Genomic DNA, 26,320 nt, shown 5'->3' on the forward strand with positions numbered 1-26,320 from the left:
AATTTTTGGATTTTTTTTAAAACGATAAAATATTTAAAAAAAAATATTTGAAAAAATTGCACAGAGTTTTTTTAATTTTCTACATGCGCATATTTTTATTTTTTATTTTGTCATAACTGATTAAAAAAAAATCCAAAAATTTTTAAATGTCTCAACTTCAGGATCATATTTTTTTATATTTAAAACAGACACAATATACATATCATTGTCACACGTGTAGCGATTTTTTGTTGAGCTAATGAATTTATTTGTCACTAATTCACGCTGACGTTGTAGTGATAATGATAAGATATATATATATACCCACATATATATCAATTAATACTACAATGCGATTTATAATACAAGGTAACACAAAACTACGCAATTAAAACTCATAATTATTTTTTTTTTAGTTTATTAATTAAAATGTAGCTTGTCTCGGACGCGATGCTTGAAGTTTTGTGTTTTTATCTTACAATGAGCTTTTATTATTTCGGATCTCTTTAATTATTTACTTCTATTATTAGTTTATTTAATAAATAACTATTTAGATAATTATAAATTTGTAAAAAATCTATAGATGCACTATTTTTGTCAAAATTGTCAGGCTAAAAATAAAAATAAATACTATGAATAAATAGAGAGAGATCATGGAACGATGCACAAATATCTTCCTCGTCTGATTCAAGCTTCAATAATTAGGCTAATTAATTAAGAGTTTTGAGGCGAGATTAAAGTTATTAATTTAAATATATTATATTTAATTGTAAATATATGAATTCCTGCCTTAAAAAAAAAAAATAAGACTAGACTTTAATTAATTTTAAAATTAGGCTAAATGATACATATATTAATTTAATGCAGAGATAATTATTTATCATATATCCATAAATTTAATTAAATGTTCTCAACAATTAGTCAATATTTAGTGATAGTAAATGGGATTAGAAATACAAATCGAGTCTAAATAAAATATATTATTGGGATTGTTTATGAACTAGATAATTAACAAAAAAAAAAGTAAATGTTTTGTTTGTCCTAGTAAATGTAATTTAAATGTACTTCCAAGTTGAAGATCTGTATTTTGTGTTTGAAAAATAGTTAAAAAAAAAATTACAAGTTAAATTAATAAACAATTAGCTCAAGAGGCAGTCATGTACCTGAAAGCCTCTCGATTTAATCGAACAAAAATATTAAATTATATAATTAACTCAGGAATGCTATTCATTGTGAATTGCTCGGACAATGCAAAGCAATGTTCTTAGATTTAAATATAAAATATAAAAAAAAAATATATATATATATATATATATATATATATATATATATATATATATATATATATATATATATATATATTAATTATAAAAATAATCAGCCCTTCGCGCGTATAAAAAACAAGAGACCCAATATTTAGTTTTTTTTTAAGTCAATTATTCATTACTAAATTTTTGCTTGTAAAGAAAAACTATTTATAGATTTTACAGAGGCTTGGAAAATTTGACAGTAAATGACATGGAAAATTTTTTTATTTACTCGTAATTAGTTTTTAAGTTTAGTGATTTTTTAAAGAAAAAAAAACGACTCAGTGGCTTCTTACAAAAGTCTATAGATCTAAAAATACCCTGAAGGGGTCACTTGACCTAGTGCGCGAGTAATAACTTTTCGGAAAAGTTCACTCGAAGGGTTGATGGGAATTTATAGATTTTCCCTTGAAAATAAAAATAAAAAAACTAAATAAATGAGTATAATAGAATAATACGATCTTCTGTATATTAATAAGATCATCTGTCACTTTAGTATGTAATGAACCTCACTGTCAATACTATTTGGTAGCCGAGCACTAACTAGTGCGATTGATAGAGCAATTATATGCCTTCACGAAATTTCGGGTGCGTACTGTTATGTAAAGAGTTTGTGATAAGTTTGATATCAATTAACACTCGTCTCATTACTTGAAAAACATTTTTTTTTTAATTTTATACAGAGTAGAAGTACCATTTGTGGTCACTGCTCCATTTTTGGACATTTGATACTTTATTTTAATTAATAAAAAATTATCAGATAAAATTTCTTATTTAGGAGTGGGATAAAAGAATCTTTGAACACATTTTTAAAATTCATTGTCATTACGCTTTTTACAAATTTTATTGAAATTTTTCATGTGTCCAAAACTGGCCTTAATGTGACCGGAAACGGTACTTTTACCTTTCATTTTTTTAGACTTTTTTTCTACTTAAAATTAATTAAATAAATTTAATAAAATAACAAAAATTAAATTTTGTTATTTATAATCATGATCCTGAAGTTAGCAGACAATTAAAAATTTTTGAATTTTTTTTTCAACTTCAATTACAAAAAAAACTGTAAAGAAAAAAAACAACTAAAAATATGCGCGTGTCGAAAATAAAAAAAAACTATAAGTGCAATTTTTTACAATAATTTTTTTATAATTTATCGTTTTGAAAAAAAAATCCAAAAATTACTGTCGGCTAACTTTAGAATAATTTTATAATCATAAATTTTGATGGCAGATAAATTTAATGAGACGATTGATTTAATTGAAAGAAAAGTTAAGAATTAAAATAAACTAAAAAAAAATGTGCTGTGAAAATGGTAATTGAATGTTAGAAATATTAGAATCAAACTCGACTAAATCTCTTTTAAAAAAAATGGCTCAAGATTTGTGTTGTTGCGTTATTTAAAAAAATAAATATATATGTCTATATATCACAAAAAAAAAAAATGTATATAAACTAAAAAAAAAAATAATAATAATAAGTAGAGGTTTTGTACAGTGCGTAAAATTTTCTATGTCGTAACTGCCGGCGCTAATTTATAAAAATCATCATGAGCCAATAATCATTTTAAAATAATCGATTATTAAGTATAATTATACATTATAAAAATAATTTTTATCACATAATTAATTATGTTACTTAAATACTCGCTACGAGTGGAAAAAAATTTTTACCATTTTTACGCAGGTTATTATTATCATACTCTTTTTAATAAACATAATTATGATTTACTTAATTATAATGCTCTATTATTATCATTATAATTGTTATTACCGTAGTTTATGTATCGATTTTTTTTTCACAAACTATTAACTGTGAAACATTCCAGTGTCAGCAGTGTGAGAAAAAAAGTATAGAAAAATAATCATTGAAAAATTAAAAAAATTTTTAATTTTAAATAAAAAAAAAAATTACTAATTAAGTAAAAAAAAATAAAATGTTATGTACATAGATATGATTACTATATATTATAGTATGTAATGTAATACTGCTTATAGATATATCTATATATATAAATATAATGTAATGTATTTTTTGTAGGGACCATAATTATTAAGGTGAAAAAAAATTTAGCGATAAATACAGTAATAATTGATAATTTGTATTTAATAACAAATAGTTATGAAACTAATTAATAAATAATTAAATGAATTAATGAGTGATGATAGGAAGGATTATTGACAAATGCATCGAGGGTTTAATGAGTCAAGGAGACGGTACAGGTACAAATTAATAAAAAAAGATTATTGATTTTATTTTTAGATCAAGGCCTTGAATAATTAAAAATTTTCATTAATTTGAGGCCTAGGAATTTAAAATTTTAATTATTTTTTTTTATAAATTAAAGGGGAAGATTTTATTGACATTGATCGTGGACCTGAATGTGAATTACGAGTTTCGTTTGTAGAAACTTATTGATGTGTGATAAATTATTATTAAAAGTATGCCTTAAATGGATTAATTAAATGAAAGGACAATGAATCTTAATTCGTTAATTAAAATATTAATTAATGTAAAATAAATAAATTAAAAAAATATATATATATAAATATATTAAATGTTTACAGAGATCGTAGTGTAAATTGATAAAAAAAAATTGCACGAATGGATTGTGGTTTGGTAGATTATATTTTTAATTATTTGTAATTGTTATGAATGATTTAATTAAACTTAACCCGTGTAATTAGTGCAATTATTTTTTTTAGACAATTTTATGTTTGATAAAAGAAAATTGTAATGATTTGTTTATCTTTTAAATGACGAATTTATTAAGATTAAATAATTGTTTAGTAATTACGCTAGTAATATTATTTTCAATAAATTATATTTTTTTTATAGATTTTTTAAAATAAATTTAAATACTTTAGATTTTGTAATGAATGTTTAATTAAATATGTATGAAATTTTTTAAATGTTTTTTAGCTTTTAAATAAAGTAATTGCTAGCATAATTACTTAATTTTAATTAATTAAGCTATATATTATTGATATTGAAATGAGCAATTAGCTTTTTCAAATTCGCCTTATTATTTTTATCTAAAAATAAATTGAAATAAAAAAAAAAAAAATAAATAAAAGTTTCAAAAGTAAAAAATTATCTTAAGTCTCTTTAATTCCCCCATTGCAATCATTATTAATTACAAAAAATTTAAAATACATCATTTATATTTCCCGCGTAATTTTAAAATTCCGCGCCTATTTTAAATAAATGTAAATTACAATAAATAATTTATTAATTACAGTAAATAAATAAAAATATTTGTAAAATTTGAATTTGGCGGGTAAAGAAAATTCAAACCAATGGCGTCTCGCAAGATAGCGCCAGTGTAATTTTAAATGGTGAATCTAGCAGTGGGTTTGTGTTTCCTGTAATGTGCTTGTGGTGTCTCTCCTCCTGCTCCATACCCTCCGCCATTTCCATGTCCATGATCAAATCAGTTGTTCACGGGCTCTTCTGGCGAAAGGACGTACGTGTGTGTCGTTAAGTGTCAGTATATTTTCGGAGTGTCGTTTTTAAAAACGAACCCCCCAACGTGCTCGCCGTATTCAATGTGTATGGCGATTCAGGTGAGTTAATTACTAATTAATTAATTAATTACACAAATTCAAAACAAATATTTCCACTCATCTAGCAAATTAATTAACAAAAACTCAGTTTTTAACTCAACCAACATTTGGCGTATCCAGCGATTCGTGACTTGCGCGGACAATCAACTCTCTAGTATACCTAAAAAAGCTTTTTTGATGCTCTACCAACAATTAATCATAGCCTATCTAGAAAAACCAACATTTTCACCCATCATGCTCCGCATTTATTATTATTATCAACAGTGATAATAAATTTTATAAAAATATTATATTTAAGGGCATCAACAAAAGAAAATATATAATTCATCATTAATTTATGATCGTGACGTTTCACCGTTCTACTTCGAGACTAACATCCGGTGACCAGTCGACACTCGATGCTGAGGCTCCAAGACTTTCACGCCCGTATCCAACCCACAATATCTTAAATTCCCTATTTATTTTTTTTATTTCATCATTCCTCGAAATTTTTTACTTCATCAATCACTTGCTCCATTTTACGTTAAATTTATCAACTTGCTAATTTATTCAAATCATTCCCCACAATTAATTACTCCAACTTCAATCAATCATAAGAAACTATTTTAAAATTTAAATTTTTAAATTTGACACGTGCGCTTATCAGTAAGAACTTTCTGAAACATGTGAAATTTATAATTCGAGACTAATAAAAAATTCATACTAAAAAATAAAAATTATTTTGTCGGGAAAGAGGAGCCAGGTGTTGCTGTAAATATTCAGGTATAAAAATTATTACCTGGCACATAGAATCTAGTCCCAGTTATTGGAATCTACAAATACTAGATTTACAAAAAAAATCTTTTCAACATTTTTTTTTTTGCAGTTTTCGGAAACTGTCAAAATTTTCTTAAGCCGTCTTGGTCATGGAATTTCTACTTACCGCGAAAATTTAAATTTTCAAAAAAATTTGAATCGAGAATATTTATGATCCTGTTAGCAGACAATTAGTAATTTTCGTATTGCAAAAAAAACGAAAACTAAAAATATGCACATGTAGGAAATTTAAAAAACTACAAGTGCAATTTTGTCAAATATTTTTTTTTTATAATTTATTATTTAAAAAAAAAATCAAAAATTATCAAACGTCAGCTAACTAAGATCCTGAAGTTAGAAGACAATTTTTTTATTTTTTTCTCAAAACAATTAAAAAAAACACAAAACTAAAAAATGCACATGTAGAGAATTAAAAAATCTATAAGTGTAATTTTTAAAAATTTTGTTTTTTTTATAATCTGTCGTCTTTAAAAAAATCCAAAAACTATAAAAGGTCGACTAACCAGTATCATGAATATCAACTTTCAACCGCGATTTTTTTTCAATGTACAGTCGCTTGTAATAAAATCTTGAATTTTTTTTTCAGTCATCAATGATAATTACATATATACGTTATATAATACGTCATGATAGGAAACGAAGGATTGACGTAGGCCAGGAAGTGAAGACAAACTAGATAGCACAGAAAAGAATTGAATGTCAAGTGAATAAAAAAACAAAGACCCGTAGGTGTTTATTAAATTACTGTTGGTAAACATTAACAAGTACTGACTCTCAACGTTTTACACAAGCCTACACAGCTAAAACTGTTCAGTATCTCAAGCCTCGAGCTATTAAATCGCTATGCGATAGATAGACTTGTCCTTTTGTCAACGCGTAATTAATATCCAATGTCAAGTTATTATTTATATAACTAGATATATATTTAAAGACACTCGTCGGGGATATTTAGTATCAAAGGACATATCACATGATAATTACTATCTTTGTGCTCCGAGTTTATTATTACCATTATTATTTAATATGAGATTTGATCAGCATCTCGTATCAGGGTGGTCGTCGGCGCGAAATTAACAGACCTTTTTGTTCTTGCTCGCCACGTGTCGTCGTCGGCGTTAAATTACACTCAGTATAATCTCTGTACTGACGATGAGTCAAGACTTTAATTGCGTACGCCATACAATACTATTGTATATTTTATTTTATCTGTTTCCTATTTAATATGTCTCTTATATTGTCCTGAGCATTTGCTTTGATGCTGAGTCGTCAGAATATATTTTGTTATTGTTATTACTATTATTATTATATTGCGTCTATGACGCACGTGGACTCAACATACGTCATTCGTTATCCGACACTTGTCGGCAATTCGCGCCTAAGTAAATTGATAACTCATTGCTGAAAAAAAAATAAAAATAATATTAATATTAATGAATGTATTATTAGTAGTATCAACTTTTGTTTTTTTATCTTGATAGCGATTTTTTGAATTCAAATCCACCATCAATATAATACACGATATTACGTTATGATAATAATAAATAATAATAATAAAAGAAATGAAAATGCGTATCAGTTTCGGGGACCACCAGCCGTGATTTAAAATATACATATGCTGATATGTGTAGATAATAAGTATAATACGTTAGACAAAACATAAAACATCCATCATATCGACAATAAATGTTCCTGAGTATGTACACAATTGAATAATAAGTACAAGGAAATAGGGAAATAAAATATACAGACAGTAATACAGGTTATAAAATGTAAATGTCAGTCCCTTGTCCCTACAGCCGTCAGTCTACGTGACTATGCTCTGTTGGGTACTTTTTAAAAAAGGATTTTAAAATAAAAGCGTAAGCCAAGTCGTCGACCCTGCTCCAGGTTTTGAACCTGCCCCCCTCTGGAAAGGCAATGAGACCCCCGTCTAGACGGCGCGCACCTAAAGAACGCCACTGGCGGCAGCAGGACGATTGACCAGGACGGTGGGTTGTAGTCCTTTATTCTTTTCTTTGTTTCTTCTTTTATTCCCCGTTTATTAGAGCCCGGGACCCTAAACCGGTTTGTCCAGAGTTCCTCGACTCCCTTTATTCGGCCTTGCCTGAACTACCCAACGAAACCCTAGTCCTAAACTTGATAATTCATCAAATTGCTAGACAAATAAATAAATAATGTTATTATTTAATTACAAACATAAATATATGTGGAGATTTTTATAAAACAAACCTGGAGTACTTGATAACAAATATCGTTATCAGAAACTAATATTTGGCTTCGATAAAACGATCAAATGCACTTGACTATTTAATAGATAGGAAGTGGATAAGCCCAACGGAATACTAATGTAATGAGTCTTGATCAATTGTCGCCAGTAGTAATTCTAATGCGTACATCCGTTTGACGGTTTCCTTTAATCGTGCTCCAATCATCCCATTCCACGTTTCAATTAAATCGCCCGGAATTTATCTTGGCAGAAAAAAAAATTCCCGCCGTTAGATTTAAATTTTTAAATTTAAATCTAACAGCCGATAAAATGTAATCGGTTGCGTAGAAATAGATTGTGAAATTTTTTAGATAACAAAAAAAATTATACTTACGATAAACCCGGGATACACTAGAGGATAAATGTTTAATATGAGGACGAGGATAAAGAGAAGGTGCTATTGGTCGTGAGTGGGTGGTAGTTCGATGCAGGAGATACACGACGCTGCCAGACGGGGTCGCTGCCCGATGTCACTGACCTTGGTTAACGATCGCCGACGTCTGAAAGGCTCGAGGGCACTTTCTACTAACCTTTTGCCATCATACCATAAACGACTAAATTTATTAGTCCTTTTTTAAATTCATTTTTAAACCCAAAAAAAAAACTAAAATCGAATATGCTACGTGTACATTAATTAGCATCAAAGTTCCCAAACTCCATCAACTCAATTAAATAATTAAAAGCCAATTACCGGGGTACTAAATAATTAATTATGTTGCCTGAGTCAGCTATTCAACTCCCAGAAAATGACCTCTGGTCCGCCATTTTGATAATCGTTATCAAAACGTGCAGCACAACCCAGTGACCCGGATGAGATATCGATTCTACGAGTATAGAGTGAACCTAGCCTAGTATATTACTCTCTTACTCTTACATTCTGTTCTTACCCTCTTTTCTTACGCTATTTCCCAGCAACTCTAGACTGCCATCTAAACTGCTCTAGAGTGTATAGGCTAAATTAAATTGTGTACGTCCCAGAAGAGCCATAACCAGAGCTATATTCCCCAGTTTATATCACCACAAAACTATAAGTGACATTTTTACCTTTAAAACTATTGCCACTTTACTCCAAATCCTAAATTAACTGTAAATTAAAGTCTATATACACATCTATATACATTTTTTTTAAATTGGCCATGTTTACCAGCGCGCTCTCTAGTGCGCGTGGGTGAACTAAAGTCCAACCGTTACTATTACGTTTACCGTAATAATAAAGTTATTGTTGCTGGTATATCAATATAAAATTTTCCCATGACGTAAAATGGGAGCTGAAGAGTTTCTAGATTAACTTCCCACGCAATTCAATTCACTTGGCTGCATATATATAATGAAATAACCAAACTAGGTGCATATAGCAGTGGTATTAATCCTGAGTCTTTGTGCTAGAGATTTTGCGGGGGTGGAATATAAATTGTGTCTTTTTGAATGCGTTGGTGTACAATCTATATATACGTATATATATTCTAGCATATATACCCCGGAAAAGGTCGATGCTATCACATAAAATACTTAAGTACCAATCGATACTGTGTGATTGCATTCACAACAAAATAAAATAAATACCGCGGGTGAAATTGAAATGGAATAAAAAAAAAATTAGGAGTTGTAAGAAGAATAAAAATAAAAATATGAAGATTGAATAATGAATTAAAGTTATACTAAATGTATAAAGTTTTTTACATTAAAATGACATGACGACATGACCCTCTGTTCATTTGTGACATCGACGACAGTCGAGACATCTCAGAGGTTCTTTCAAGTTCATCAGACCACTTAATTGTTTTAGCGAAGGACCTTGACGATAAAAAACTACTTTTTTTATTCATGAATTTATTGTTCTGAAATTTTTTTATTTAATTCAATTGCTAGGTACAGACGTCAATTTACCAGCACAATAAAACGTCATGGGTCTTTTTTACGTTTTTGTTTGTTGATAATAAGGAGTCGCGGGCTTAATAAAACAAATAAGACCTTCACCCCTCAGTGAACCAGGCAACGAATGACGTAGTGATTTACCCTCTGGGAAATTTGACGCAATCTTGTGCAATATCTCGTCAGGTTATATTATATTACATATATATATGCTTTACTCGACATATTTAATAAACATATTGAATTTTAAATTAAAGAAGATATAAATTGACATCCTAGAGCGCAATTACTGGATGTCAAATTTAAAAATTTTACTCGAAAATGCTGCGGTGATTTTTATTTCAGAAAAAAACCTGATACTTTTTCTAATAAATTTTGAATGGAAAAATAGACAGATAGAGCGTCGTATTATTCAGTGACATTCAAATGTGCGAATGAAAAATTGAATCATATTTTTTTTATGATAAAAATTATTGTTTTCTGCTTCATGTCATACCAAGGTTCGTTTCATTTATCTAGTTTTTGTTATTTATTTATTTATTTCAAAGGATAAATATAGAAATATCGATCACCGCCAGCTAGTAACGATTGTTTGTTATTTAAATAAAGTAGTTTTTTTTTGCACGTGGAAAAGTATCTTTTTGCATGCAGATGATTCTGTTTTATTGCGCAGTGACATTGAAGTTTTAGTTTTTTTTTTATTGAAAATGAGAAAAATTTAAATTGAGGTTACTGATGAAAGTTATTTGATGTTCTGATGATTGAATCGTTACAATACGTACTGAAGTATAAATTTGTAGGTACGTTCTGAGTACAATAGTATCAGATTACTCAAAGTAAATTATATATTAGAGATAACATTCAATAGATCTGATGATGGATACAATTACCTGCGAAAGTTAAAATTAAAAAGTACAGAAATGATTAATCGAGGTCACGACTCACTTTCATATGCCATAAACTGATGAAATTGACGTCCGAGAATCCTAGTTTGCCATTTTAATTATTTTTTAAAACTTTAAAATAAATATTTTTTTTTTTTTAATTTAAATCAAATTTTCTACAACTTTATTTAATTTTTTTGCTACTCTAAAACCTTTTTAGAGATAAAAAGACTTTTATTCTATAAAATTTACCTTCATGTTCGATAAAAAAATTAAATGAAGACTGATAAAATATAAAAAGGCTCAATATTCAAAAAATAAAATTGAGAATAAGATAAAGATATTTTAATTTTTGAAAAGTGAGAGAAGGATCAAAGTGATTCAACCGAGTGACCCGACCTACAAAGCCCGTTTGGTACTTACTAGTACGGTTTCATCGAACTTGCATATTTAACTTCTCATGCAAACAGTAAATAACTCAGTGTAAATTTTATCACAAATAAAAATTACTCCAATTTCCTAGAACACGAGTTCAAAAATTTAAATTTACCTTTCAATTGTACCAGAACTTTATTTTTATTAATTTAGTCATCACACAAAAATTTTCTTAAAGCGGGAAAAAGTTTTCTTGGGACAAAAAAAAAAATGTTTTAGAGCGATGACAAATTTCTTGCTCCAAAAAGTTTTTCTTCCCCCGAAAAAATTTATGTTTTCAATTCATGATGTCAAATTTTTGTCAGAAATTATTTTTTTTTGTACGAACTCAGACTCATTAATTTATTCATTAACTAAAAACTTTATTGCAATAAATTATTTTTTTATCAGCAATTAACTTAAATTGCTGTTACAAATAAAATTTTTCCATTCTTTTAATTATCATTTAAAAAAAAAAAATAAATAAATACTAATGACGTCACCGGAAAGATAAACGTCATTGGTAGCTGGGGAACTCGGTAGAAGCAGTACACAATAAGTATTAAATAAATTTACAAGTGGATTTAATTGGCGGATTAATAGAATGGGAATAGGATCAGATGGGAATGGGAATGGGATGAAAAGTGCAAGACGACGACTGGAGAGGACCCCACGCGTTTAAAATAAATGTTTGTCGGTACGTACATAGCGCAAAGAGAGTGTTGTAGAGGGGGGTAATGTCTCGATGATTTAGCTTTAGATATTCATCGTCATTCGTCGTTGCCGTCTGTCAACCGGTACGGGTCTGCTGGTGAAAACATTGAGTAGTTGAGTTTGAGTACAGTGAACAGTACAGTAGTGTAGTTTAAACCGTCTCAACCAACGACGTGCTATTTTAATCCATTCGTTGGTATCTTCTACTGCTGGCCCAGATTCAACGCGACCGTCAAGTCACCGTGTCGTTCGCGGTCTCTTTGTTCAAGTTTAAAAAAACAAATTTACTTTTATGTTTTTTTTTTTTTTTACGTTTACATACTTTATCTTAAATATTTATTACTTAATTAATAAATTAATCAATTTATAAAATTAATTATTTCGTAGATAATTTTGTTCGACATTAATATTTAATTTGAATTATTATTGATGTCCATGAGACAAGACATTTATTAAATATAAAACAAGTTGATAAAAAAAAATTTCAAGTGTTTTTACTGTAAAATGTGACTCTGGTGTTGTTGTAATCCTGCTCGGATTCCGAGTTGATGAGATTTGTAAAGAGTGAAATAATAAATAAGTAAAATATAAAAGGATTTAATTGAATTTTTAAAAAAAAAGTTGGTGCGTTTCAACTGACATTGAGGTAAAGTTTAAAAATATAAATAAAATTTTTTATCAAAAATTTTAGCAAAATATCCAACTGATTAATCACTTGATATACATTTATATAATTTAAGTAAATTTATAAAAATGTCATAAGAGTAATTTTGAACGTGAGTGAATGTTCTGGAAGCGAATGATGAAACCAAGTTTGGCTTTATTTAAATTTCTTTAACCTTTTCCGCATCAATTAAAGAGTATATAGATATAGATATATGTATGTTTAATAAAGTAATATACTCGTAAGCGTCGGAAATAACTTTGAAGCATCATGGGCACTCGATAGAGATTAATAATCTTCTTACTTTATCCATTTTTATTTTTTATTTTATTTTATTTTATCACCGATCGAGGTCATACTAAAAATAAAACCTTTAAATAATTTTCAAATTAACATTTTATCTCTCATACACTTCTCTCAAGCTTTTTTATAAATATTTTTATTTTTAGACAGTAGTATAAAAGCAACCTGTTACACAAACCGGTTCAATTTTAAATACAATCTGTAATTATTTCCAATCAAATCAAATTTTTAATTATAATTTTGTTATTTGATAATTTTTTCGTATATTCGATATTTAGAAGAAAAATTTAATTTTTAATAGGCTGGTCAAAATTTAAAATTTTTAAAAAATTATCTTGAGGCGGGAGTTGAAAAAATATAAATTTTTAAATAGATTTAAATCTGCGCGCAATATTTATAAACAAAATAATGAGTAATTATAACTCAGGTTTACTAAAATCTTCGGTTATTTTTATCTAGAGAAATATTTATTTAAAAATTCTTCGTGTACACAAATTTTTTAAATCATACTAATTTAAAAATTACATAATTTTAAACTATACAAAATTATGCTTTATTATTTTTAAATTCATTTTTTTTTTATCAAATTAATAAAATCCAAAATAATCAGAACATAATTACCCCATAATCAAATTATTTTTTTTAAATTACACATTTTTACCCCGCGTAATAAAAAAAAACCCACAGCATCACAGCTCCGTTTATTTTCCATAAAAATTTAAATACATATTTTTTCAATTTTGAATTTTTCTCTTGCAAATAAAAACTACAAAATTTACATCATATTTTTATACAACCAATAATTACAAAATTTTATTTTTCACTAGAATAATTAAATCTTCATTCAAAACCCAATACTTCATAATTAAAAAAAAAAAAAAAAAAAAAAAAGATTTCCAAATTTTCAAAACATGAATTTTTCCCGGTAAAAAAACAAGTCGTGATTCTGAAGAACTACAAAAAAAATGAATGAATAATTGAAATAAAATATTTGCGCAGAAACAATTTTTCAAAAATTTGTTTTGATAAAACATTTAAAAAATTTAATTATGTTTAACCGCGACAAACTTAAATAAATATACGGCTTTAAAACGTACGCGTGTCACTGTTACACTGTCATAAAATAATATTTATACGAAGATCATTAATACATATATATATAAGATAAACAATATACATACATATACGTACATCTTTTACGATAAACAAACAGTTAACAACATAAATTTTTAACACCTGGCTAATATTGTATCAACAATATTTCTTATTATCTAAATCATAAATAAACAAACAATAAATTAACTAATGCTCTAATTACCATAATAAATTGCCTTTACGATCCATCATCTATCCAGCGTCGACTGATCATCACCTAGATCATGCACTATAAGTCCAGAGTATGTAATAACTAAAAAAGGAAATGCAAGCAAGAAGATCGACATGTTTGCGTAATCCTTCAAAGTTTAGCTGCGCATTTATTGTTATTATTGTTAATGCAACAGATCATCTGACTTGTCTACCACGCGGACATGTCTCACTGCCAATATCGTCAAATGATGTCCACTCAAACGAGATTATTATATTTATTACACCTTTTGCTGTTATATATAATGCTACTCTAAATTAATGCTGCCTTCTTATAGTCCATTAGTTTGTAAACCGACCAAATTTCCGGGTCGTATGATGATTTATTAACGTATGAGATCTTTTAAACAGATTTGTTGCATTAAAAACATTTATTTTTATACTCGATCATCATTTACATACTTTAGTATAATTATTATTATTGTTATTAAATATATGTATTAAAAATTATGGACATTACGTACCCAGTTACCTTGGAGTCAAGGGTAATAGGAAGAATTTTTTTTTTTCGTATTAAAAAAATTAATCTTTTGATAAGAAATTAAATATATGTTTTGAATTCATACTAATTTATTTATACACTTATTATTGCAACATACAGGCACGTGAATTTGAATACCGCGGAATTATTAAAAAACTTTGGTGTTAGAAGCTGAATAATAAATTTCCGTGGATGTAATTTGTGAAATTTTAAAAAACATTTTTTTTTAGATTAAAGTTATAAATAAATTTCAAAAGTTTGACGTATAATTACAAAACATTGAGACGTCATAAATATAAATATATATTTGAATATTAAAAAAGTTTAGTAGTCATGGTTTTTGAAAAAAAAAATTGTTACTAAAATAAAAAACAAAAAATAGCTTATAAATTTCCATAAGCCCTGATAAATATTAATCAAAGATGAATTATCCAGTTTGAAAACTTGGATCATAAATAAATTTTATTATGTACAACAATAGATCGTGTATTTAAAAGACTATTCCATCAAAGGCTGTACTAAAAATTTACACCCGATTAAATTTATTCATAAGGTGATAAAATAAAAGCCAATATACTGATCCGAGTGTGAAAAAAAACTCACGCTGGCGTGCCAATGTATAATAAAATAAAAAATTGATCAGTTTTATATCGATTGAGTTGATCTTGGACTTGGACATTTACATTTGTCTTTACAATAATTACTCATACATTCATAAATATGTATATATATATAATCTCAGAAAAAAAATTTGGCGCAAAAACATATTTTGCATTATGAAGAGGAAACAAAAATTTTTTTAGCTCAAAGAAAAATTCTTGTGTCCAAAAACTTTTCCTTACCTCAAGAAAAATTTTTTTTTTTTCAATTCATAATCCAAAAAATTTTCTTGGAGCAAGTAAAAATTTTTTGTACCAAAAAATCCTTGTTTATTTGTAAATATATATATATATATAAATATATATAAAGACAGCATTGTTCAGTATCAACAATTTAAATTATTTTTTCCGTACCTTATTTATCATATCCGTCAGCAGGCAGTCAACTATGACGCATTATGTAAAACCAAGCGAATACAGCCAACAAACTTGACTTACCTATATATATATGTATATGTATATATATATTACTTACCAACTTTACAAGGATTCTTATCCACATCTATAACTACAACTAATCTATGTTTTGTCTTGACCAATATTATTTATGAACATGACTAAAGATATATCTTGACACATTATTTTTGGCATTGGCTGCCCAAAAATCAATTATTCGCGTAATTTTTCATTAGATTATAAATATCTATCCCATTAATGTATATTATGTCATGTCATAAATACAATAAACTAAACTAAAAACAATCAGTCAATTCACTAGCAAACATGTTTTGTAATTATTTAATTTAAATGACCAAGTTTATATAATTAGTTAATTATGTAAACTTAAAATTTGATGAAAATACCGTCACATGCAATAACAAAGTTACGTAACTTTGAATAAGGGTTAATTGGCTAAAAGCTTTTTGCGTAGACTACGTTACGTTAATTAATATATTGTATGGTGGTCCTTGAAATTAATTAATTGGTTAAATATATACACATATATATGTATATGTATTTAATCAAAAGTAAGTCTTTATATAGTATAGGGCTCGAGAATATTGACCTAGACATTCTTGTGTATTTCGATTGTGATAAAATACCGCGAGCCAAAAGTCTGCTCTCGTACCGCGGAAATTGACTGACGGGAAACTCCTTGAATGCGTTGCTTAAACTTGTCTTTTTAGTTGGCAAACTTACAGCTGGATGTCAACTCTACTGTACTTCATTTTTTTTTCCTCCTTAAATTACAAGTTTTAGGAGAATTGATTTTTAATTCCGATTTTAAAACTCGCGGTTATGGGAGTTAATTAAATAATTGAATATTTATAGAGGTTTAAAAATTTTGGCACACAATTTAAATTGGCGCCAGTATAATCTAGTCTAGCTATACAATTATCTTATGTTCTCCTTCTATATAAAAAAAAAACTATAAATAAATCACGAGTTTTATATTCGTAACAGGAAATAAAATTATTTGCATGCTTAGATTTTTTTTATTAAAAGTTTACTATTGATAAATATATTAATGTATTTATATATAAATTATTTTAAGAGAGCTCAGTGGTTTGGTGCAGCGTGCCGTGATTTGAAGTCCCGGGTTCGATTCCCGCCATCGTTTTATTGGATATTCAAATTAAAAAATTCAAAATATTTAAATTTACCGCCAATTTATAAAATAAATTATTGATAGTTAATAAAAGTATGAATGCTTTTTTGTTGCAGTTTCCTGGTGAGTGCATCCTCACATACATGGAGTTTCAGCTGGATAGCGCGGAATACTGCCAGGCTCAACACAAATAGAGAGACACGTCCCGTACGTCCTAACATCATTGACTAGATACTTTTTTTTTGTTTTGTTGAGAGGAACAGATTAAATACGAAGAAAAGTGAGAGAGCGAGCGTGAAAGAGAGAGAGAGAAAGAACGAAGAACAATTGAGAAAATATCGAATTACAACATCTCAAGTATTTAGATCACGATCAGAGAGCCTGTTAAATAAAATCATCAACTAGTCATCACTGCAAGAAATAGATAAAAATTAATTAGATAAATTTTAAACTTTCATTGTCATCATATGCAGACTTCGTAGTTACTGCGTGCGCCTTGTCATTAAGGAGCACCCAGTGCCAAATAGGTAATTGTATATATATGTATATAAATTAACAACTTATTAATTATTATTTTGCTTAAACTTTATAATCACTTTTTAAATTTAGTATTCAAATTTTTAAAAACGTATTAAGTATTTTTATCACTGTATTTAAATATTTGAATACTTACTCATTAGTTTGTGTACATTGATGAGTAATGACGTCTGCTTGATATAAAAATTTAATTTAAATATGAATATATATATTTTTAGCTTTGGATTTTGTAAATATTTTAACAGTAAACATTTAATTAAAAATAAAAAAAAAATCTTATAATTGTTAATGAATTTGTATCAATTATTAACAGTAAATAATTTAAAATTTTCAGATAATCTTCCGAATAGCGCATATCACCGTCTAATGTAACGTAACTAACAAGTTTAAGCGAATTTCGCGCCCCTAAAAACCCTTCCCGAGGTCTACATGTGAGAATCCATCGTTCTATCCTCTGTAAAAAAATAAAAATTATTTAAAATTGATTATTAGTTGAATTGAAGATTTAAATAATAAATAAAATAAATAATTAATTAAAACAAATAAAAAAAAATTATAAGACTGACATCTAATGGGCTAAATTGTCAAATCCAGCCATTGACACGGTGCAGTTTAAATTTAAAATAAACTTTTCAACACAGCGGGAACCAGCTATTTTTTTATCAATTACAATCATAAATAAATAAATAAAAGAAGAAGAAGAAGAGATAAAAAATTAAATTTATATTTATTATTACAATAATTTTTTCTTCAGTTTATTCTGTGAAAAAAAATATTTTGAACCCGTGTTGTTTAAAAGGAAATGAGCAACATGAGAGTTAAAGATATCAGACCGGCACCTGCCGAAATTGAATACAAAAATATGAAATTCCTTATTACTGATCGGCCCAATGATCAGACCATTCATACCTTTATCCAAGTAAGTTTTTTTTAATTATTTTATATTTTATTTAAGAAGTCCATTACCGTTACCGCCAAATTCAAAAGTATGTAGGTCACGTTTTTAAATATTTAACGTACTGTAAAAAATTAACAACTTAACGTTGACTGAATATTAATCTATTAATATTTAAATAAATTATTTATATTTTCGTTAATTAATTTTAATTTTTCATCAACTAATCCTTCGTATTTAAAATCCCAGTTCTTTGACTTTGCGAATCTGTACAAATTTAAATATTTTTTTTTCTTCTCATACTTGATAAAAAAATATAAAAAATTTCTTATTCCTTTGCACTGTAGTTTTATTTTAAAATAAAAAAATCTATTGACATTTAGATTAATTTGATACAAAACCTTGACGGTTTCTAATTAATTTTTTTTTCTTTAATTAATAATTTCTCTATTTACTAGGAACTGAAGAAGCACAATGTGAAAGAGGTAGTGAGGGTCTGTGAACCAACGTACAAAGTTGAAGAGCTTAAAACTGAAGGGATAAATGTTTTAGATTTGGTTTTTGATGACGGTACATTTCCACCAAATGAGGTAATTGTCGTTTTTTTTTTTTTTTTTTTTTTTTTTTTAATAATAATTTATTAATTTTTATCCGTTTATTTTTATTTTGTAAAATTTTTTACGGCTTTCCTATTTCCATAACACGTTTTATCAGCAGATTAATAAAATAAGTTATTAAAAAAATAGTCAATAATAATCCGACATGAGATTATCTGCATTTAAAACCTTCTTACAGTCTAAATGTCCGAAGCCAACCAAAACAAGACAAAATCTAAAATTAAACTGTCGTTTTAAATAAAATTATAAATAAATTTACCGGGCAGAAATTAAACATTTTCCGCTTTAGAGATTAAAGTTATGATAGATTTTTAATCCGGTAAATCTTATCGGTGTAAAATTGGTTTTGAAATCACAAGTTTCAATACTGGTTTTATGAAATTAGTTAAGGACATTCCCAGCCTAAACCCTCCATTTTTTTTAAATATTCAATTAACTAGACCTGTCAATGTATTAAATTTTTTTTAATTAATTAAGAAAAGTTGAAGCATTAATTAAAAAAAAACCGTAGTTACAATTTTGCCGATATAGATTTCAAAGAAATTACTTACAGTTATTATCAATTAGAAGTAAAACAAAATTTAAATAAAATCTTCCTGTCAATATAATTGAATTTTCAAATTTTCTAGGCTAAAATTTATTTTCCACATTTCGTTTCACTCTTGATTGATAACTTCCTGTGAGTAATTTTTTTAAAAATCTATATCAGCAATAATTGTAATTACTTTGTCCTTTTTTAAATTAAAGCCTTAATTTTTTCCAATTAATTAATAAATAAATTTAAATACTCTTATAACAATTAAAAGTCATTGAATATTTTAAAGAACTGGAGGGCATTGCCTGAGACTGTCAAATCAAAAGTCGATAAAATTTCCATTATTGTTTAAAATATTTAATTTTTCAACACAAAAAATACATTACTACTATTAACAATAATAACAATAATGTATGAATAATTTAGGTGGTTGATGAGTGGTTCGAGTTATTAAAAAACCGATTCCGTGAGACACCCGAGGCATGTGTAGCGGTACACTGTGTCGCTGGACTGGGTCGAGCGCCTGTGTTAGTAGCACTTGCTCTAATTGAACTTGGACTAAAGTACGAGGATGCCGTTGCTCTTATCAGAGAGTACGTATACACTTTTTTTTTATTTTTTTTTTTTTTAAATTACTTTAATTATCCCAGTAATTAAATAAAACTCCTTCCTACTCAGCTTATAAAAATATTAATTTACATCAGCTTCAATTAAGTAATTTAATAATTATTAGTATTATTATTATTATTATTAATTTTAAATATATTTATGTTTATTTAGGAAGAGACGAGGAGCCATTAATTCAAAACAATTAGCGTACTTGGAGAAATATCGTCCAAAGTCTCGACTTAAACTCAAGAACGGCCAGAAGAACTCGTGCTGCGTCCAATAGAAACTTTTTTCTTTTTTAAAAGCGGGGTTCTCTTCAAAAATAATAACAATAATTAAAGAAGTAACTAAATAATTGATAATTGGCAAAAAAAGTAAACTAATTTTACATTAATTGCACACATACACACGTGACAAGTGACGTATTGTACCGATTATTTATATATTTATATAAATATATATACATATATATCTTCTTAACGGCCTACCAATGGAAATGCAACTGGCTATTGCCAATGAAATTTTTGTAAATTAAATCTTTCATAAATTTGTATATTTTATTTTATTATTATATTTTAAAATAATATAAATAATTATAAACTTCAATAATGATTTTAAAAAACATAAATAAAATACAAACTTAATTTTTTGATACTTCTGTATCCTATTGCACATTTAATTTATTTTATATCATTTAAAATAAATTCATATCGCGGTTTTTATGTACACATAAATTACTCAATATCCGCAATAGTAATTGACAAAAAAAATTATATATAAAATTAATTTTAAATAAATTATTTGTACATTATCGCACCTGTCCAATATAAATCATAAATTGTATTTGTCGTGGTTGATATTTTAAAATAATTTAACTTTAATTTAAATAAATAAATCAATTAATTAATTAATTAACTACTTAATAATCTCATTGCCATGACAATACTTAGAAAAAAAATCCTCGACAATAAGATGAAATTAATTAACAAAAAAAAAACCTCGAGCAGTACATTAATTAATTAATTAAATAGCAATACAATTATCCGTTAGACTTTAATAAAAAGTCTTAAATTGTGCAATTTATCACCAAAACATCACAATAAATAATTATATAAATATATATATAAATATATAGATAGTCAAATTTTTTTAAATGTCTCGAGGTTTTTTTTTATTTGTAATTTAGTTTAATTAATTAATTTAATTTTAATTAGTCGTTGCATTTCCACTGGCATGCCGATGGATTTTCTTAAAACTCTCTATTGGATCTGGATTCTGCATTCTCGATCAACTTGTTTTTTAAAATGTCGAAAATTTATCAACTCTATATAATAATATTTATTATTATTATATAAAAATATATATCACTTTTAATTAAATCGTAGCTCAATGGCAATTTTATGAAAGCTATTAAAAGTTAAAAAAAAAAAAAACAAGCGAATCAGATCCCCGTTCGATAAATTTTTGAAACTACGACTGCACCTTTTTAATAAATAATAAAAAATGATAAAAATGATTGTAAGTTTTGTAAAATTGTCAGTGACGCTGTGCGCCACGCAAAACTGTGTTCAAAAAAAAATAAAAATCGAAACTTAAATATAAATTTCACTTAAAATCTACATCTTGATAATAAAACTTGTCTTTTGCTGTGAATGTACAATATATATTTAAATAAATATAAACGTATTTTCTGGTCAACTAGTACATACAATGCACTCAATACTTATTCCATTGTTCTAAAGTTATATTTTAATCAAAGCCGTCCGTTTATTTTATTTTAAAAATAATTAAGGGAATTTTAGACAGTGCCGCCACTTTTTTTTAATTTTCAATGACAGCTGTCATAAGTTTCTTAAAATTTTATCAATTAATTTTAAAAAATTACTTACACTTGCTCTCAATTATAAATTACACAAAATTTTAAATATCAATTTGAGTAAATTCTTCCTGTCAATATCAGAATTCATAATTTTCAAATTTTCTGGGCTTAAATTTATTTTTAAAATTTTGTTTAATTTTTGATTGAAAATAAATGTAAGTGATTTTTTTTAAATTCTGCATATTTTTGAAAAGTGGCGGGAATTTTCTAAGAATGACTTCAACATAAACATTAATTTATAACAAATAAATATAACTGCTTTGGAACAATAATTAAATTTACTCATCATAATTTTTTATTCATTTGAATTTAAATTAATTCGCGGGCTTTGTATTTATATTTAAGTCTACTGATTTAATTTATTACCGTGAATAATTTATAATTTATTTCAACGGTACATTCACTTCAATAGACATGTGACGACTAAAAAAAATCTAAGTAATAAATATTAATTATTAATTATAAATAAAAGTAATAAACTACTGGTACACATATATTTTTTTTTACGGTTTCAAACTGCAATATTTTTTATCAGAGGATGGGACTATGGACGTTCGTAATTATTCAAACATATTGAACCTTAGCTTATACTTAAAACTAATTAATTATTAATAATAATTAATAGCAATTATTATTAATTTAAATAAAATATATATATTTAAAAAATAAATGTAATCTTTTGTTTAAATTGTAATGCCAATTAATTGCGTACAATTTTATTTTATTTCTTTTTTTTTTTAAATCTTTCGCTTCCTTATGAACTGGATTTTTTTTTCTAAGTACTAGTTACCACGTTTGTAAATTAAAATTAAAGTGAAAAATTGCGCACAGAAAAAAAGAGTTTCTTGGCGCGAAAAAAAATTTCTTACATCAAGAAATTTTCCGCTTTCAATTCAAAATAATTTCTTGAACCAAGTAAAAATTTTCTTGGGTCAGTTAAAAATTTTTTCGCGCCAATAAATTTTTTTTCTGTGAAACTGAAAATAAAAATAAAATAATTTATTTAAAATCGCGCATCGATTCATCTCTACAAGCATCGTCAGATCTCCAAAGACGAGTATTCTGTGTTGCGCGACTGTGATATATTAATTTTTCGCTGTTCATACCGAAAAAAAAATTATTTAATTAAAAAAAAAAAATAATAATTAATTAATTCATTGAAACGGAGATAATTTTTTTTTATTCATTCGTTTCGACGCTTTTCGATTATTAATTAATATAATTAATAATTATTAATATCACAGATATTTTGATGAACTGTATGAGCTGAATGTCTAATTACGATGCGCTTTTTGCTATTTTTTTTTATACATTTATTTTTATTTGCTGTCTAATAATTAAATGCTAATTTTCTTAAAAAAAAAAAAAAAAGAACATTAAAAAAAAAAATAATAAATATTTAATTGTATTGTGTATTGATTGAATTGTCTGCAACTCTAATTTTAGTTGCCGTATGAAAACTGTCATGTAAACAATACTGATGTAAATGAATTTTTTTTTCAATAAAAAGAAAATGTAAATTTTTCAAAAAGCACAACTAAAATTAATTTTTTTATTTGTCCTTTTATTTAAACACTTTTAGTAGACAATATAGTGGAGTATTGATATAAAAAATTATAAATAATTTTTTTTTAACAGTAAATTTTGTCTTACATAAACATGTCATCGTAACCGGGGGGTGGAAGATGATCGTGGTCGGGATTTCTGCGTGACGGACGTGGCAAGTCATTGTCTGGTGGTCCAAATGGATCAAATCTTGCACCTGGTGGTACTGCGCCACTGAAAAAATCATTTTTATTTATTTAAATATTTAAATTTAATTAAAAAATTAAATTATCATTAATTAGTCTATCAGATTATTGATAAAAAAATTAATAAATAAATTATTTAAATTAGGCCATATAAGATTAAAATAAAAAAACTTATATCGAGTTAATTGTAAAATTAATTATGAAAATTATTGGTGGCAAATAGTTTTGTTAATTAAAATAATTAATAGCAACTCCAGTTATATTTTTTTAAATTAATATGTAGATTTAATTATTGTAATTACGTCTAAGTTTCTTAAATTACAGTCACAATCATTTCAATTAACTTTATTATCAATAAAAAAATTGTCATTATTTATGAGACTACTGTATCTTAATTGAAGATAATTTAATTAAATAACCACCATGAATCTATCATGATAAATCAAGAAATTTATTGTATTAATTGCCAATAAATTAACTGTCGCTCAAGGTCGTCATTGATTTCAATTGAAGGCAATAATTAAATTATACTAATAAAGCAACAATTTGCGAGCGCGTACTGATATTTAGTCATCGGATTACGAGTTACTGGGTTTAATTAACAGCAAAGAAAATTAGAATACATACGGTGGTAAAAAAGCTGGACCACCCAACCCACCAGGGCGATTAGGGTGAGGATATCTTGGATTGGGCAGGTTACGGTCTTGTTGAAATGGATCAAAGATCATGCCACCACCGCGCGGGCCAACTCCAGCAAATGGATCCAAGTCTGCACGACCAACTGCCCGTGGATCTGATGCTGGATCCCTATGAGCAGCAAATAAATGAATAATTAATTAATTGATTGATTGATAAGACAATTATTATTCAAGTAATGAATAGGATTACAGGATAGACGGAGTCAGTGGTAAGGAAATGACCACAGGTCAGGAAAGACATCTGAATCATTGGATATCTGTAAATTTATATAACTTTAATATTATTTACCAACGTGGTGGTCGTTGAGGAATATGTGGTGGTCCTACCCTCAGTGGATCGTTGTCAGAATTAGGCAGTCGTCGTCCTTGTGATTCATTTTGAGTCGTCTGCGTTGACATTTCTCTTGCAGTACCAGTGTACACCGGCTCAACAAGGTCTTCGCGTATTTTATTCATCACTTCTTGATAAGTCGGTATTAATGTTGCCAATGGCCCATGGATGCTGTTTACTATTGTCTCTGTTTGGAATTTAACATTTGATACTCCATTGTCATCAACTCTCTGCAAATAATTTATTATCGTCAATTAATTAGTCCGTAAGAAAAACAATATGCTGAAAATATCAGACAGAAAATTTTTCTTTTAAATTCAAAATTTAAATACTGACAGGACAATTTATTGAAAATTAATTATAACTTTAATAAATTTTGTGTTTAATTTAAAAAATTTATTTTACTCATGAGTGTAAATGTAGTAGATATTAAAGCTGATAAATTAAAATAATAAAATTTAAAAAAAAAAGCGCGTACTGACTTTTCCTTGTATCTAAATACGCATTTTTTAATTTTTATTCTACTTGCACTTTATTTATTTATTTTAAAATTTCAAAATCTGCCAGTTGTCAGCCTCATTCACATTCAAACTCATTGACAAGTGACTTGTAAATAAAAATTATCAAATGCCTGCTACTTTCATGATCATAAAAAAATAATAATAATAATTTATTACCAAAAGATTAAGCAGTAAATTGTTATCAGACTTTCTTCCAAGCAAAATATATAATTGTCCTTCTTTCAAATATCTCAATGAATAATGATCTTTTTGATTCCATTCTTCTGGTAATAATTCGTTGCCTTCAACATTAGCTTCAACTGTTTTCTGCAATAAAAAAACATATTTAGGTTAAGACCTTTTTTTTTTGACATTTCAAGATTTGAATTAAATTGCAATTAATAATTACAACTGATGATTAAATTGATATTAATTACTTAAATTAAAATACTGTAACTTACAGAATCACCAAGTCCAATACATTTAAAACCATTTTTAATAAAAAACCAATGAGCAAATAGTATCAAAACATCTTCTTTTTTGTTTAATTTATTGTCCACTAATTTATTTAAAAGCTCAAAACCAAAATAATCATTAGTATTGGCCATTATTATTAATATTAATAAACAACTTTTAATTATATATTAATTACGTAAATGAAATAATAAATATATTTTTTTACGCAGCTATTAAATCGCAATAACACAAGTCACTTTTTAAAAATGGACACCCGGTGTAATGTACGCGTTTATTTTTTGCAATTATTTTTAAAAATTTTAAATAATTATGAGTAATTAAATAATTTAAATTTTTGTATTTGATTATAGATTAGTTTTAAAATGTAATTTTGAATTTTTATTATTATCTGTCAAAATATTTAAGCCAAAATGAATTTAAATAAAAAATTTAAAAACCGCTTTTTACATTAGTGCTGTCATCTCTGTTTAAAAAACAAAAGCGCGCGAATTTTTTAAAACTTGAAAAAAAAAATAATTAGCTAATTTTTATACAATGATTATTAACATTAACAGATAATTAAGTAAATAATAAATAAATTTTTAAAAAATAGTAAACTTTATTTTGAGCAAAATATTTTAAAGTTTAATTGTAAAAATATTATATACAATTATTA

At 26.5% G+C, this 26,320-nt stretch overlaps 2 protein-coding genes across 3 annotated transcripts; one reads left to right on the forward strand and one right to left on the reverse strand.

The window, feature by feature from the left end:
* The first annotated feature begins 4,695 nt into the window (after nucleotides 1-4,695).
* Nucleotides 4,696-21,733, forward strand: LOC103577454 (PRL-1 phosphatase). 2 transcript variants are annotated; one of them, XM_014444354.2, is made up of 6 exons: nucleotides 4,696-4,849; nucleotides 16,953-17,363; nucleotides 17,708-18,292; nucleotides 18,727-18,858; nucleotides 19,847-20,013; nucleotides 20,201-21,733. In XM_014444354.2, exons 3-6 carry the CDS (start codon nucleotides 18,176-18,178, stop codon nucleotides 20,310-20,312), a joined length of 528 nt encoding a protein of 175 aa, XP_014299840.1. In that variant the 5' UTR covers nucleotides 4,696-4,849; nucleotides 16,953-17,363; nucleotides 17,708-18,175; the 3' UTR covers nucleotides 20,313-21,733. The 2 variants fall into 2 exon arrangements, with proteins under 2 accessions (XP_014299840.1, XP_053594200.1); XM_053738225.1 differs by lacking the exon at nucleotides 4,696-4,849 and adding an exon at nucleotides 12,160-12,461.
* A 1,713-nt stretch (nucleotides 21,734-23,446) lies between these two features.
* Nucleotides 23,447-26,034, reverse strand: LOC103577452 (proteasome inhibitor PI31 subunit). Its single transcript, XM_008558089.3, has 5 exons — nucleotides 25,650-26,034; nucleotides 25,366-25,515; nucleotides 24,647-24,918; nucleotides 24,287-24,466; nucleotides 23,447-23,687 (listed from the first exon to the last, which is right to left on the reverse strand). The coding sequence occupies exons 1-5, from the start codon at nucleotides 25,794-25,796 to the stop codon at nucleotides 23,558-23,560; spliced, it is 879 nt and encodes a 292-aa protein (XP_008556311.1). The 5' UTR covers nucleotides 25,797-26,034; the 3' UTR covers nucleotides 23,447-23,557.
* Between the last annotated feature and the right edge of the window lie 286 nt (nucleotides 26,035-26,320).

This window comes from Microplitis demolitor, chromosome 4 (genome assembly GCF_026212275.2).
Source record: "Microplitis demolitor isolate Queensland-Clemson2020A chromosome 4, iyMicDemo2.1a, whole genome shotgun sequence".
Classification (NCBI taxonomy): domain Eukaryota; kingdom Metazoa; phylum Arthropoda; class Insecta; order Hymenoptera; family Braconidae; genus Microplitis; species Microplitis demolitor.